This window comes from Loxodonta africana, chromosome 18 (assembly GCF_030014295.1).
Source record: "Loxodonta africana isolate mLoxAfr1 chromosome 18, mLoxAfr1.hap2, whole genome shotgun sequence".
Classification (NCBI taxonomy): domain Eukaryota; kingdom Metazoa; phylum Chordata; class Mammalia; order Proboscidea; family Elephantidae; genus Loxodonta; species Loxodonta africana.
The window spans coordinates 17,375,145-17,389,969 of record NC_087359.1 but is presented as its reverse complement, the minus strand read 5'-3'; the positions used below and the strand labels follow the sequence as shown (position 1 = coordinate 17,389,969).

Genomic DNA, 14,825 nt, shown 5'->3' with positions numbered 1-14,825 from the left:
TCCACCTGGGTGGGGCCTTGACTGGGCTCTGAACCCCAGGTCCGTGGCGCAGACGCACACACACAGCCGACCATGCGGAATGACACTTTCATTGGTGTTAGTTGGGGGAGGAGGTTAATGGTTACAGAGCCGGAGCCTGGGCCGAGCAGATCTGACCTCCAGCCCCACAAGGGGCCAGGGGTGCTCTTGCCGTGGCCCGGAGGCTCTCCCACTGTGTCTTCTCAGGCAGTTAATAGATAGAATAAATTCCATTTAAAATATATGCATTTCTCTCTGCTTAAAAAATAACATTTACAGTTGAAAAAGCTCGGACTTTTGAGATAGGGATCCCACTGTGAGGGGGGCGGAGGTGGGGGCGGCTAGCCTGGGCACCACGCTGCCACTGCAGGCCCACCCCTGCCGTCTTATTTACATGTCCTGTGTACACCTGTGAGAGATGCCTGACAGACACCAGGGTTGCAGCCGAGCAGCCCACAGGCCGCCTCTGGCCTCTGGCGTGCAGCCAGGGTCACACGGTAGGAGGCAAGAGGCCTTGAGATGGGGGGGTGGGGCAGGCAGAGTATGACCCCAGAAGCCTTGCCACACTGCCACACCCCTCTCCTGGGGAGCAAGCTCTTATCAGGGCTGTGGTTAGATTACACGGGGGGCTTTGGCAGGGGTGGGTGGTTTGCTGAGATGCCACAGAGGCCCCTCAGCTAGTCAGGTTCTGGCAAGTTCCCTGGCTCTGTGGCAGGAGTTGGCTTGGAGGAGCAGGAGGGGGCCGTGCTGGGGAGAGGCGCCAGCCCTCCGTCTGTCCCTCAGATGGCAGGAGCTCCTTCCATGCTGGGGCCAAGGCAGTGGACACCACAGGTGGAGGTGGGCCCGGCTCAATCCAGCATTGCGTCTAGCTGGTCAGCGAGGGCATCAAACATGGTACTGATGTCATCCAGAATGTGCTTGGTGGAGGGCCCAGGGGGGCTGCAGAGTGGAAAGGGCCCACTCAGGTGCTGCCTACACCCTGTGCCCCAGGAAGGAACTAACTGTCCCTGAGGCCCTGCTTGGGGCTAGCACTCTGTGTGCCTTGGTCCCTAATCCCCACACCCACCCAGCCAGAAGCCATCCCTCCCTGACAGATAAGCTCACGGAGGCTCAGAGCCCAAGCACACGAACCTCTCTGCTTCTGTCCCCAGAGCTCCCTGTGGATCACATCCGGTGGCTCCAGAGCCCAGGCTGCTCCCATTTCACAGTGTGGCCTCCCCACCCTGAGGCTCTGCCACAGTCTGCCCCCACCCCAGCATTCCCAAGCTCCAGGATCCCCCAGAAGGGGCTGCTCCCACACCTGGGTTTTCTCTCCCTCTCTGCCTGGCCTCTCACCCTGATTGCTCCTCAGCGCTGATGCTTTTCTCTGCTGCCCTCAGCGCAGCAGCCAGGGACGAGCTGGTCTGCTCCAGTCTCTGCTGGGCCCGGCCTCTGCCCGAAGCCCCGGTGCTCTCGGGCCTCGGAGGGGGCACTGGGCGGGGGCCAAGCCGGGGAGCCAGCTTCGGGCCAGAAAACGCCAGCTGGGTGCAGGCTACAGACACAGGCTTGGGGGCTGTTCCTGCACAGACAAGATTGGCTTGTGACTCAACCAGGCTGGACACACACTTGCAGACAAGTGTTCCCTCCCCACAGGCCTCTGCCTCATACCTGCTCCAGGCACCTTGATGAGAGCTGAGGGGGTAGCCAGGGGCTCCGCCTCCCCATTCCTGGGACTGCCCACTGAGTGTTCTAGACCTGGCCCAGGGCAGAGGGGCACAGCCAGGGGGCTAGGAGATACAGAGGCTGGAGCTCCTGGAGCTGGAAGGCTGCTAGGGTCAGGGCGGGGAGGGGGAGATGCTGAGGAGGGGGCCTCACTGGAGGTCTGGGAGGTCAGAGGGGCCGAGGAGCCGGACATGGTGCTGGCCACCCCGAAGGCCAGCAGCGCTGTCTGCAGAGGTTCCCTCTCCCGGCACTTGGGCCTCCGCTTAACAGTGTCTGATTCTGTGAGGTTGAAATCGAGGCCAGGGGACACGGGCGTCTCCCTTGCTGGGGGTCCGGCCGGCTTCGGCCGCTGTTTAATGGTCAGGTTTCCCTCCTCCGCGAACGGCAGCCCCTCCCCTGAGCTGCCCCGAGATGGGGGTGTCCCCTCAGGCCCCGGTTCCTCCTCTTCCGTGTCCGACACAGGGCCTGCTGGGGCCTGAGGGCCTGGGGCCTCCAACTGCCCAGCAGGTTCACTCAGTGTCCGCCTCCGGGGCCCCGCAGCCCCCTCCTTGGGTCCAGGGCTCCCGTCTAGTGGAGGTGGCTCAGGAGTGGGGCTGGAGACAGAGCTGAGGCGCTTAGGGGGTGGGGGTGGGGGTCCTTTGCGGCGGGCCCGAAGGGCGAACGACTGGCTGCGGGGAGCCCCTCGAGCCGGGGTGGGGCTGGGACTGGTCCGAGTGAGGGCACTGCGCCCTGGTCGCCGAGTGAGGGTGGCATAGCTGCCCAAGGCGCTGCCCACGGGCCCTTCAGCCTCCCCCTCTGCTTCCCCCTCTGCCGGGCCAGGCCGGCTTAGGCTATGGGACCGACGCTTTGGCCGAGGTGGGTCTGGGGGTGTGGCAGGGGTGCCGGCTAAGTAAGAGAAGGCCCGGGGTGCACCGGGAGGTGGCCCTGGGGCTGGGCTGGAGGCCGAACCCTGGGGGTACATAAAGACATAAGGGGGAGGCCCTTGGCCTGAAAGTGGGGAGCAGAGCTTAGGGGGCCGCTCTGTGCCTTCAGGAAGGTTCCTTTCCTGTGGGGTGCTGGGGTCTCCACCACTGGGATGGGGGGCTGGGTGCTCCTGTGAGTGACCAGACCCTCTCGAGCGCGCCCCAATGCTCTCCTGACTGGGGGAGCGAGCGGGTGGCAGGGGCAGCAGCTCAGGGCCACCCCCCGCCATGGCTGCCTGTAGCTCTGGGCTCAGATCGCTGCCCTGGAAGGTGAGGAGACGTGGGCTGGCTGCAGCCGGACTGTCCCCATTCTCCAGCCCCTCAATGGCCATCAGCTCGGGGCCTCTGGCCAGCCGGCGCCCGCCTTCGCCTGGGGCCTCCCCCTGCAGCAGGCCCCGGCGGAGCTCCGCCAGCCGCTTCACCCCCAGCATGAGCTTCTTCTGATGCCCTGCAAGGGGGAGAGAGGTGACAGGGTCAGCGGGGCTGGGAGGGTCACCCCACATCCCTCCTGAGCCCTGTTCTCTCTTCTCCGCCTGGACCCTGAAAACTTTTTGGAGACTCCCTGCAGCATGTGATGGCCCAGCCCCCTGAGAGCAGTCCTCACCTAGCTTGTTGACACCGATCTCTTGCAGCTCCTCCCAGGTGAGGTCGGCCACCAGCCCCATGGAGTCATAGCCGCTGCTCACCAGCTGCTTGTGGTACTGTGGCAGCCCCAGCGCACACAGCCACTCCAGCAAGTCCGCCTAGGAGAGCACGATGTCAGTGCTGGCCCCTGGCCCCAGCAGCCACAGCCACGGGACGGGGAGAGCTAGAGCCTGACCGCTCCTCACCGGGATGTAGTTGGGCAGCCACTCCGTGATGCTGAGCTGGGCGATTTCAGAGGCAATCTTCTTCCTGTGCCCAGGCTTGGTCACCCCAATGGCCGTCAGGTCCTGCCACACAGCTGGGCCATTAGGCCCCCTCCTTGGGCCACTGGGTCCTCCCAGGCCCCTCCCTGCCATGGCACCTACCTCAGGTGTCATCCGGCTGATGGTGGGCACATCGTAGCCAGCCTGCAGGAAATGGGCCGTGTAACCCTCCAGCTGGAACTCACTCAGCCAGTTGTGAATGGCCTGGGCATCCTGGGGGAGGAGAGATATGAACGGGAGATGAGCCAAGGCCCCGCTGGGGGACTGAAGCCACAGCCCAACCCAGCCCAGCCCGGGAGGCCCAGCATCCTATGCCACTGCCTCCCCCAGGGGCCTGGCCTAGTGTACTGCCCTGTCCCCTCCATAGCCCTGCCCTGGAGGCCAGGCTGAGCAGCACTCAATCCATGCTAGGCCCTGCCATCTCCCCCCACACCCACCCCAGTGGGGGGTGCACCTTCCCCTCCAGCAGCTGTCCTGGCCTCATGTCCTGGGTGAAGATCTGGTCCCCAGAGCGGTAGCTGGCCAGAGGGTGGTGGCTCAGGTTGTCTTCAACGAGGAAGGGAAATGAAATCAGAGATGGCAGGAGGAAGGGGTGCCAAGCCCCCGGCCTCTCACCTGCCCCTCTGCCAGCCACCCAGGCCCCTGTGCCCTTCCTACCTGCCAGGGGCAGGGGGTGCAGTCCTGGCAGCACGTGGTCCTCCCCGGCAGAGGGCAGTGGCTAGAGAGAGAGGAGGGGCTGATTCAGCGTTTGATAACCTGGTAGCAAGGGGTGGGCCTGGACATGACCCAGCTCCCCTCCCTTCTACCTGGGCATTCTCAATAAGGAGGCCGCCACCGTGGCCGTTGGTGCCCTCGGAGCTCTGCCCGCTGCCGGCACTGCGGATGCTGCCCACGCTACCTTCGCTGCCCACACTGTTCCTGTCACCTGCTGCAAGGGCAGGGGCAAAGGGTTAGCGCCCCAGCTGGCCTTGCCAACAGCTGCCAGGCAGCTTGCCAAAGCCAGATGCTCATACTGGTGCCAGTGCCACCCTGCGGGGGCATATACCTGGGCTGTCAGGGCTGAGGCCCCCTAAAGGGAGCTGGCTGCAGGAGAGGGGGTGCAGCAGGTCATCTGCAGGAGGCTGCAGTGTCCTGGAGAAGCCGGGGCGCAGGGGAGCAGGCGCAGAGGGGAGGCGGGGCGTGGGAACGCCCACCCGCTTGCTGACCACCTCAACGATGCCTGGAGGGAAGTAGCCCACGCGGTCGGTGCCCCTGTGGCTCTCGTGAATGTGGCCCTTCCAGCGGCCATCGGGATGTTGCTCCAGCACCTGCGGCAGGTGGGACGGTCACTCCCTGTCCTGAGCACAGTGCCTGATACACAGTCGGCGCCAGATAAGGAACGGGGTCGTCTGTCTCCGTGCAGGACTCCCGTGCTGGATCCCTTACCGTGATGATGTCCCCGGCCCGGACGTTGAGTGCTGTGGGATCATGCAGGTTCCAGAAATCCTTCAGCGCTCGTACCTTCAGGATCCCAGAGGCCTCTAAGAAAAGGGGGAGGACAGGCATCATCTGAAGGGCCTCAGGGCACCTTCCTGCCCCTCCTGTCTCCTTCATGCCCCTCTCCCGGGCCCCTGCCTTGCCATCCCTGCAGCACCTTCCTGTGACCAGCCCCAAGTCCAGAGGGTGACAGCCCACCCATGCATTTCTGCTCCTCCTCCACTTTCTGGTACCCACGAGGGTGGCTCCAGGTGCCCCCCGCCCTCGCCCTGGGTGGTGTCATCCCCAGGCACTCACCCCGCAGGAGCTGCTTGATTTCCCGGCTGGCCTGGGAAGTGGTGAATTGGTTCACGATGTCCAGTGCTGTCTGGTTGTATGTATTCCGGATGTTTACATCCACCCCGCCCTGTGTGAGCAGACCAGGGTGAGCGCCTAAGTTCTCACGTGTCATCTCTCCCAGACTCCTCCCCATGACCCTGGAGCAGGTCCTATCTCTGCTTTCAGATCTTATAGGTAAGCACACTGAAGTACAGAGACAAGGTTAAGCCCTAGGCCAAGGTCACTCAGCCAGTCAGAGGCAGAGCTGGGACTGGAGCCAGCACCCTTATCCACCGGCCTTAGCACCGCTCACAGGGAAGTTAGCCTTCTTCCAGCCGCCCGTGCAACGTGCCATGCTTGCTGTGGCAGCCTCCCTCCCACATCCCGAGCCTCGAGCCCCGCCCTATGCTGCCAGCCAGTCCCGGCACACAGAGAGGCTCATGGACACCTGCTGGGCAGCCTGGCAGTAGGCGCATCTCCCAGGGCGTGTCTCTGAGGCTCACACCCACCTCCAGGAGCAATCGCACAACCTCGGTCTTGCCGTACAGAGCTGCCTCATGGAGGGCTGTGCCGGCCTTGGTCTGGCGATTGATCTCAATCCCAGCCCTCAGGAGCTGCCTGTGTGGGGAGAGTGAGTCACAGGGGGGTGGGCAGGACAAGAAGCCACTGCAGGGGCTGGGAGATAGGTCTCAAGCAAGGACAAAGAGGGCAGCAGGGGAGGGCACCGAGGGGTCATCAGTGGTCCCACAGGAGAGTGAGGAGGAAGTGTGGGTGCCGGCAGGTACCTGATGACCTCTCTGTGGCCATTCTTGGCAGCCAAGTGCAGGGGTGTGGTGTAGTTGGGGTCACATGGGTCCTTGGCCTCGCCCTCCAACAGTGCCACACATAAGTGGCTGTTGAGTAGCAGCTGGGTCACCTGGAGCAAGCAGCACCAGTTAGAGCCTTTTCGCGGGCTCCCCACATGCCCAGGACCCACACCTTGGAGCTTCAGGCCTCACCTTGAGCCGCCCAAACTCACAGGCCAGGTCCAGGGGTGTCTTCTTGGCCTTGTTGACGAGGCATGGGTTGGACTGGTGCTGCAGGAGCATCTCTGACTGGGGGGGCGGGGGGACCAGGTGAGCCAGGCCAGCCTCCATGCCGCCCTGGCTCCCTGTCCCCCAGCCTCCCCGGGAGACCCCGTACCACTTCATAGTGTCCGTACTGCGCAGCCAGATGCAGTGGGATCTGCCCATCCAGCGAGGCGGCATTGACGGCTGCAGAGGCCCGCAGTAGCAGCCTCACGGGCTCCAGCCGGCCCTGCCAGGCTGCGTAGTGTAGTGGGCGCATGCCTGGTGGAAGGGAAGGGGTTTTTGAGGGAGGATCAGGATGGCATGGACAGGGCGGGACTGAGCAGTCTGGGAGGAGACAGACCAAAGGGATGGTGGTCTTATCCAGGTACAGTCACAGAGAAAAGGCAGAATTCCACTGCACCCAACCCATGACAGTGACGTAACCTCTGAGCCCCAACCCTCTCATCTGAATAATGGGACAACAGCACCATGTACCATCCCAGAAGACTATGGCGATGAATGAGGTAAAGGCCATCTACAAGCCCAGAGAAGCTCTGCAAACATTTATTAGTACTGCTACAAGGTCGCTGGGTGGTACAAACAGCTAACGTGCTTGACTACTAATTGCAAGGTTGGTGGTTCAAGTTCACTTAGAGACACCTTGGAAAAAAGACCTGGTGATCTACTTGTGAAAAAATTACCCACTGGAAACTCTATGTGCACAGTTCTACTCTGACACACATGGGGTCACTAGGGATCAGGGCCAACTTGGTGGCAACTGGTTCAATGATGTACTTGGAGTGAGCCCTCTGATCCCAGGGTCTGAGAGGGCCCTACCTGCCCGGGTGGGGGCACACGGGGTCTCACCATTGCTGTCCTTGATGTCAACAGTGGCCTGAGCCTCCAGCAGCAAAGCAATGAGCTCCAGGCTGCCCCCCAAGGCCGCATGGTGAAGCGCGGAGAACCTGGCATGGAGGGGGCCAGGGCGGGGGTGTCAGCCAGCAGCCCCACCCCCCAAATCCTGGTCTTCCACACCCCAACTCCATCCCAAGGGCTGGCAGGGTGGGTGACTTGCCCACTGTGGCCTGACATCCCCACCCCCGCCTCCGCCCGCCCAGCCGTGGGAGCGCGGGGCCCGGCATGAAAGGGCCCAGTGTCTTCGCTGAGAGGCCTGTTTGTCTGCCTCCCCCTGGCCGGCCCAGGGGAGGGGGCCGTGGGAGCAAGGCCTGAGGGCTCCTACCCTCCAGGGAGAAAAGGGGGCCCAGTGGGAATTTGACCCCAGGAGGCCCCTCGGAGAGGTACCAAGGTCCCTGTCCCTTGCTCAGGGCCTGCTCCACAGGCAGGCAGGAGGGCGGGTGGGGGCGGCCAAGACACCTCCCTCCCACCCTACCCAGGGGGGCCTGGAGCTCTCAGCAAACACACTTCAAGGACCAAATTTGAGATGCGCCAAGTTTGACTTCGGGCCCCAGGGTCTTCTTCCCTTCCCCCTTCCCCAGGACCCCCCCTCCCACAGCTGGGGGGGCTCACACTCACCCGTCAGCATCTTGGTAGTTGACATTGAGCCTTTTCGTGGAGCCAAGGAGCTCTGGGGGTCAGGGTTGGGATATTAGGGCACTATCAAATGATCCTGCCCTTATCTCCACCCTCCCCTGGGCCCCTCCCTACCCACCTCTCAGAGCCCCACTGACCTCTCGGGGTACAGGAGAGTACCTGCCCCATGGCCCTCTCCTGGCCCTGTGGGTCCCCAGCCTGACCACTGGCCCGCTGCTTGCCCGCCTGCCTGCCCGGCACAGGCACAGCCTGCAGGGAGCCACCACCGCTGCCCGAGGGCCCAGCTCGCTTATAGAGCCGAAGGGGGTGGGTGGGGCTGGCACACTGTGCCTGGGCCAGACAGGCCCACGGAGTGCATGGTTAGCATTCCTGTCTGGATGGGCCAGGGAGGGAGCCCCATTGTCCTATTGGGTAGAGGAGGGGAGGCCCCAGAGAAAGGAGAGGGGGCACTAGGTGTTCATAAGTAAGAGCAGAAGGGCCGATGGATGCTGGGGCTGGAGTCAAGGGCACCATGCTGGCTGTGGTACACCACTGAGTGGTGTGTGGTGGTAAAGGCAGCATCAGACAGACATGCACCCAGCCCTGGCTCTGCCACGGACTAGCCATGTAATCTTGGACAAGTCACTTAAACTCTCAGGCTCAATGTCTTAACCTGTAAAATGGGCTGATTATAGCATCTGCCTGGCCCTTGCCAGCATGCAAAAGATGGGAGCTATGAGCATTTAGTCCCTGGGTGGGGCAAAAGTTTGTGCTCGGCTGCTAATGGAAAGGCTGATGGTTTGAACCCACCCAGTGGCACTGCACAAGAAAGGCCTGGCAATCTGTTTTCATAAAGATTACAGCCTGGGAAACCCTATGGAACTCTGTTGTACCCTGTAACACATGGGGTCACCATGAGTTGGAATCGACTCAACTCCAAAGGGTTTGGTTTCTTTTTTTATCACCACTGAACAATCTTTATTCGTTAGCCACTATCATCCAGATGTTATCCTCCATGAAAACCTCGTGGAATCCCCCACTGTCCCCTGGATCCCGGTGGTTTCACAGCCTGCCCCGGGGTAACTGCTAACTCCCGCCGCAGGTTCCAAGCTGAGCTATCCACACCCTGGGCAGGGGGCTTTCCTCAGGTGGTGGCAAGAAGAGCTAGGGGCACGGCAGGAGGCTGGCTCATCCGTCTTTCGGGCCAGGATTGGCACAGGTGTGGGAGCCTGGCAGGGCAGGAACAGTCCTTGATGAGCACTGGGGAGGGGAGAGGGGAAGGCCTGTCCTAGGCAGCCTGCCCTCCTGCTACAGCTCACCCCTGCTGGGAAGGAGGAGGCCTGGCTCACCCCGGGTCAGGCAGAGTGCCAGGCACGCTGGTCCAGGCCTGCCCCCCGGCCCTGGTGGGCCCCCGAATGCCCCAGCAGCCTGAGCAAGACAGGGCCTCATTCCAACAGGGAGGGACTAGGCGCAGGGAGAGCATAGGGTAGGCGGGGAGGGGACAACTACACTCAGGGCTGAGCTGAGCTTACGCTACTCCAAAAAGGTAAATACAGAGTCAGAAGTGACCAGAGAGCAGGGGGAGAAACAAGGCCTCCCACAACCACTCAGGACAGCAGGAAGAACGGGGGCTTTGGGGCAGGGAGTGCACCGTTCAAATTCTCGCTCTGCCTCTTGCTGGCTGTCACCTTGGCCAGCCCCTGCACCTCTTGGAACCTCCGTGAAGGTCATCAGGGAAGATTGGCAGGGAAGAGACACAGAAAGCCCTTCATCCCGCCACCCTGCCACCAGCCTGGACAGTCTGGGATGGGCAGCTGGGATGGCAGGATGCGGCCCCTCCAGAAGGGGCAGGACAACATGACAGGAGGGACAGGAACAAGGGCAGGGAAGGCTGGGTGGCTCCAGCCCTTCTAGAACAATGGCCGGAAAGGCAGTCCCCGGAGAGGCTCAGTGACTGGGCTGGGGACCTTGGTGAAGGGCGGAGTGGCCCGGGTTCCTGCCAGTGGCTCCAGGCACTTCCCCTGCAGTACAAACTTCTTCCCTAGCCTGGGGGTGGGGTGGAAGGGTCACTCCTGATTTAGGCCTGGGCAGCGGATGTGAACTCAGACTGGTCACCCCCAGCCCACTCCACTTCCTTTGACCAGAGAAGGGGACAGCTAGAAAAGGGTGGGAGAGAGGAGGGAGGGGCAGGGGCAGGGACAAGGCAGGGGTAACTGTACCCTCTCCTTCCAGCCACCTGCTCCCTGAAGATGGCCTGGGGGGTGGGCAGGGAATGCCAGTCCTGTGACCAGAGAGCAAATGGAGGAGGCCGAGGGTGCCCCTCTCACCTGCTTTCTCTTTGGATAGATAGAAAGCTCTGAAAGGAGAGGAGGGTACCCCGAGACCTGCCTTCCAGCAGCTTCCTTGCCCCTCTGTGGTATGGAGCGGGAGTTCCCAGCCCTCCTGAGAACTGTTTTAGAATCCCCTGCAAAACTTTCTAAACTGCAGAGTCTCAACCCTACTGGAAGGTTCCAGTTTTAAGGGGAGTCCAGGGAGTGTGCATTTGTAGAACAATCCCCAGGTAATTCTGATGGACAGCCAAGTGTGGGAGCCCAAGGGGGAGGGGGCACAGGCTTGTTTCTGATGTACGACACATGGCTGTGTGACCTTGGGCAAGTCACTAACCCTCTCTGAGAGTGTTTCCTCATCTGTGAAATGATATAGACATATCTGTCTCACAGGGGGAGTCCCTGGGTGGTTAATGTGCTCAGCTTCTAACTGGAAGGCTGGAGGTTTAAGTCCACACAGAGGTGCCTAGGAAGAAAGGCCCGGCGATCTCCTTCTGAAAACCCAGTCATTGAAAACCCTATGGAGTGCAGTTCTACTTTGACACATCCATGGGGTCACCAGAAGTCAGAATTGACTGGATGGTAACTAGCATCTCACAGGAGTGTGGAGGGGATTAGAGCATTTTACACACTGTTGTGGTTGTGTGCCATCAAATCAATTCCCACATAGCAACCCCACGTGACAGAGCAGAACTGCTCCACAGGGTCTCCTAGGCTGTAATCTTTACGGAAGCAAATCACCAGGTCTTTCTCCAGCAGAATGGCTGGTGGGTTTGAACCAATGACCTTTAGGTTAGCAATGGAACTTTTAACCATTACACCACCAGGGCTCCTCTCGCAAACTTTAAGGCTTGCAAATGTCACCAATGATCGACTGGGAGGGGAGGGCTCGGGAGGAGTCCCGGGGCCCTGCCACACTGTGCAAGTCATCTGCAGGGGCGAATTCTCCCCTTTAGGGTTATGGGACAGACCTCTTCCTCCACACACTGTTCTTGCAGGACTCAGGGAGACTTCTTGGAGTTGAGGAGCCGCCTGAGGTTCCCACCACCAGCCTCCGCAGCCCACCTGTCTGCCCTCCGAGGGCCTCACTCCGAGGCCCAGAGCTGTGAGGCAGCAGCAGCTCCACCAAGGCCCTACTGGGCAGGTGGCCAGAAACAACACGGGAGGGGTGGGGGAGTGGCACCCACTCAGGACTCCAGGGCCCTCCCTTGGGGGCCTCTGAGCATCTCTCCCCATGCTGCTCACCCTGTACCCACTTCCCCAGGGCACAGAGACCACTCCCACATCTCTCCATCCCCTGGGTCTCCAGCGCTGGTGTGCAAGTGGGTACACGCACGTGTGTGTACAACTCCCAGGGAGCCTTGGGCTCCCAGCCCTGAAAACGCTTCCTTCCAGCTCCCCATACCCCCAGATGTGTGTGGGGATAATTAGATACCTTCAGGTAGCCTGGGAAACTCTGGTGGCTTAGTGGTTAAATGCTACGGCTGCTAACCAAAGGGTCGGCAGTTCGAATCCGCCAGGTGCTCCTTGGAAACTCTATGGTGCAGTTCTACTCTGTCCTATAGGGTCGCTATGAGTCGGAATCGACTCATTGGCACTGGGTTTGGTTTTGTTTTTTTAGGTAGCTTGGGGACGCCTTCCTGTGCATAGGGCCAAGATGTGTCTTGGGGCTAGAGCCCAGGCACCCTGGAGGAGACCCTCCCATCCAGCAAACTCCTCCCCCAGCCCCCATCTGGCGGCAGGCACCACCTCCTGCCCTTCCTGGTCTAGGAACTCAAGGTGACAAGTCTAGTGACCTTCTGGGACGACTCAGGGAGCCCACCCTGAAGCTCAGAGGACTGCTCTTCTTGGGGGTCTCTCCACAGAGGGACCCAGGGGAGGAGGCTTAGGTGTGGTCCCCACAACCCTGTCAGAACTAGAGCTCCCAGGCTGTGGAGAAAACTCCAGAAAATGAGCTTCGGCCGCATATCCCCAGGGGACACAGGCAAATATAACAGGGGGAAAGCGGTGTTAGCAAGTAGTTAGAAAGTACTTAACTTTCTTTTAAGTAGTAAAACCCTCTTTTTAAAAGGTATCTTCTTGCAGGCATCCCACGAAGTCAGTTATAAATGCAGAGATGCTCCGATTGAAGAGTGCATGTGTGGACGGGCAGGGGTGGAGCTCTATCTAGTCAGTCTCCCCCAACCCACAGCCAGAAACCCCATGGCTCCAAAGAACACATCTTTAAAACCACCTGCTAGAAGCAGCTCCACAAGGGCAATGACTTGTCTGTTTTGTTCAATGCTGTGGCCCAGTGCTCAGAGCAGAACCGAGCACACAATAGGCACTCAATAAAAATCTGAATGAACGTACTTCAAACGTTTCACTTTACAGGTGAAGAAATGGACGACCAGAGAAGTTAAGTGATTTGCCCAAGGACACAAAGTAAGGGCACCCGACTTCCTCTCTGATTCTCTGACCCAGAGGCACTTTCTTGTCCAGACCAGAACAGTCCTTCCACCCCAAGTCTCCAGATCCCTATAGGCCCCAAGCCTCTCTGCAGCCTGGGTACTCAGAGATGCGTCTCTGAGGTAGGGACACATCTCAGCTAACGGTCACCCCACCAGATACTCACTGGTCTTTGCAGCTTTGACCTTAGCCACCAGCTTCTGCACACCAGTCACATCCCCATTCTTGACAGCAAGGATCAAGTCCTGTTCACGACCCATCCCGGCCCCTGGGCAGGGCTCTGGGCTCAGAGGTATAGGGCAGAGGCAGGGAAGGTGGTCCAAGCTGAGGAGTCAGGATGCCATGCCTCGGGCCCTGGAGGGCCAGCAGTCCTGGGGGTGCGTCTGGTGCCCCAGGCAGTGGGCTCCTCCAAAGGTGCTGAGGGTACTCCCTCAAGGTGCTTCGAGCGCTGCCACCACAAGCAGGAAAGCTGATCTCTAAGGGTGTGGAGGCTGCATGGAAATCTGGACGGATATCAGCTTGCAGCTTCCGATGGCCCTGGGATGGGCTGCGACTGGGCACACCACTCTGCCCAGCTTGGCTCAGGAGCACCAGTGCCCACCCAGAGAGCAGCCAGCATTCCCTTGGGCCTCGAGCGGCAGCCGTGGACACGTCTCAGGACTCTGGCCTGCAAGGGTCCCAGAAGCAAGGCTCAGAGGATAAGCAGGGCAGGGCTTCCAGGGAGGCCTCAAACCACCCTGGCTGCCCCCAGGGTCAAGGGAGAGGCTGAGCCCCTCAAGCCGGGAGGGAGTTGTCAGGAGAGGAGAATGTGGAGAGGGTAGGTGATGTGCTGGGAGGGGGAGGCTGAGTCACCCGGCCCCCAGGGTACCTGGCAGCACCTCAACCTTGGGAGGAGAGTCCTGGCAGAAGGACACACAGAGGCAGGCCAGGCAGCAGCCTGTTCTCCACAGCCTGAGGCCCTGACACCCACAGGCAAGTGGCGGGCCAGGAGGTGGGGCCTGGGCTTGTAAGGCATGGTAAGGGGAAGGGGTCACTCCCATGGAAGAAGCCTGACCCCAGGTACCTCCTACCTAAGCCTGACTTTAATAGCTGGGTTCCCTTACCCCAGGGCTCTTTGAGTTGAGGGGGTGGCGTGGGGAGCTGATGGTCCCCCATTTAAGTTGGAAGGGTCTGCCTGGTGACTTTGAGGCTTTCCAGCACCTGTTGCTGACCCATCCTTGCCCCTATGTGGGGTGGGGGAGCAGCTGGGCAGACAGCAGAGACAAGGGCTGGGGCACTGCTGGCCAATGGGGCTCCATGGCCCCCCAAACCTTAACCTGAGGCCCACGGCAGAAAAGCTCCCATCAGTTGCTCAGCGGCCGCGAATTTGCTACCCGAGTCCTGTGGCATGAGACCGTGCAGGCCTGGGGCCCTGGCTGGGGACGCCTCGCCCCCAAAACGTCCCAAGCCCAAACCACAGGGCACTGCCCGTCATGGCCCGCGGCAAGCAGTGCCTGGGGTTGGGCTGGCTCCCCCGCCCCCCGGAATGCCCCTCCAGCGCCGCACGACCCCCAGCCCAGCCCAGCCCAGGCCGACGGAGGAACAAAGCGGCGGGAAGGATCGGGAGGGCCAAGCACCGGAGCGATCGGTGCGGTAGGACGGAAAATGGGAGCGCGAGCAGGACGAAAGGAGCAGGGAGGTGGAGGCGCCCGCAGATCCAGCAGGAAAAGTTAGTTTGTGCCAGCCCCCCAGGGCGCTGACCCCCGCACGGGCCCCACAGCCTTACCTCTCGCGACCGCCTGGCCGGGGTCCGGCTGGCCCGGTGCGGTCCCCGGCACTCCGGACGGTGGCTCCCACTGCCCCCTGCCCCCTTTCTCCTCTTCCCCTCCTTTTCCAAGGCCGGCCCGGCGCCTCCCGCAGGAAATCCCGCCCCTCCCCCCTCCCGCCGGATCGGGAGCGCAGGGACCGTCCCGGCCGCGCAGTCGGGCTGTCAATCAGAGCCCGCAGCCCCACCCCCATCCGCTCCAGACCACGCCCCATTCTCCCGGTCGAACCGGGGGCGCGGGTCGGATTTGCGCATGCGCCCAGGTGGAGCGCGCGCCGGGGGTT

The 14,825-nt window shown here is 61.4% G+C and overlaps 1 protein-coding gene across 1 annotated transcript; it reads right to left on the bottom strand.

The window, feature by feature from the left end:
• Positions 1–26: 26 nt before the first annotated feature.
• CASKIN2 (CASK interacting protein 2) lies at positions 27–14,224 on the bottom strand. Its single transcript, XM_003417260.4, has 19 exons — positions 12,904–14,224; positions 7,966–8,017; positions 7,300–7,397; positions 6,566–6,711; positions 6,382–6,477; positions 6,169–6,299; positions 5,893–6,001; positions 5,363–5,471; positions 5,015–5,109; positions 4,635–4,896; positions 4,396–4,517; positions 4,247–4,307; positions 4,044–4,135; positions 3,692–3,802; positions 3,512–3,613; positions 3,286–3,424; positions 1,666–3,129; positions 1,354–1,576; positions 27–957 (listed from the first exon to the last, which is right to left on the bottom strand). The coding sequence occupies exons 1-19, from the start codon at positions 12,995–12,997 to the stop codon at positions 867–869; spliced, it is 3,597 nt and encodes a 1,198-aa protein (XP_003417308.1). The 5' UTR covers positions 12,998–14,224; the 3' UTR covers positions 27–866.
• Positions 14,225–14,825: the final 601 nt, after the last annotated feature.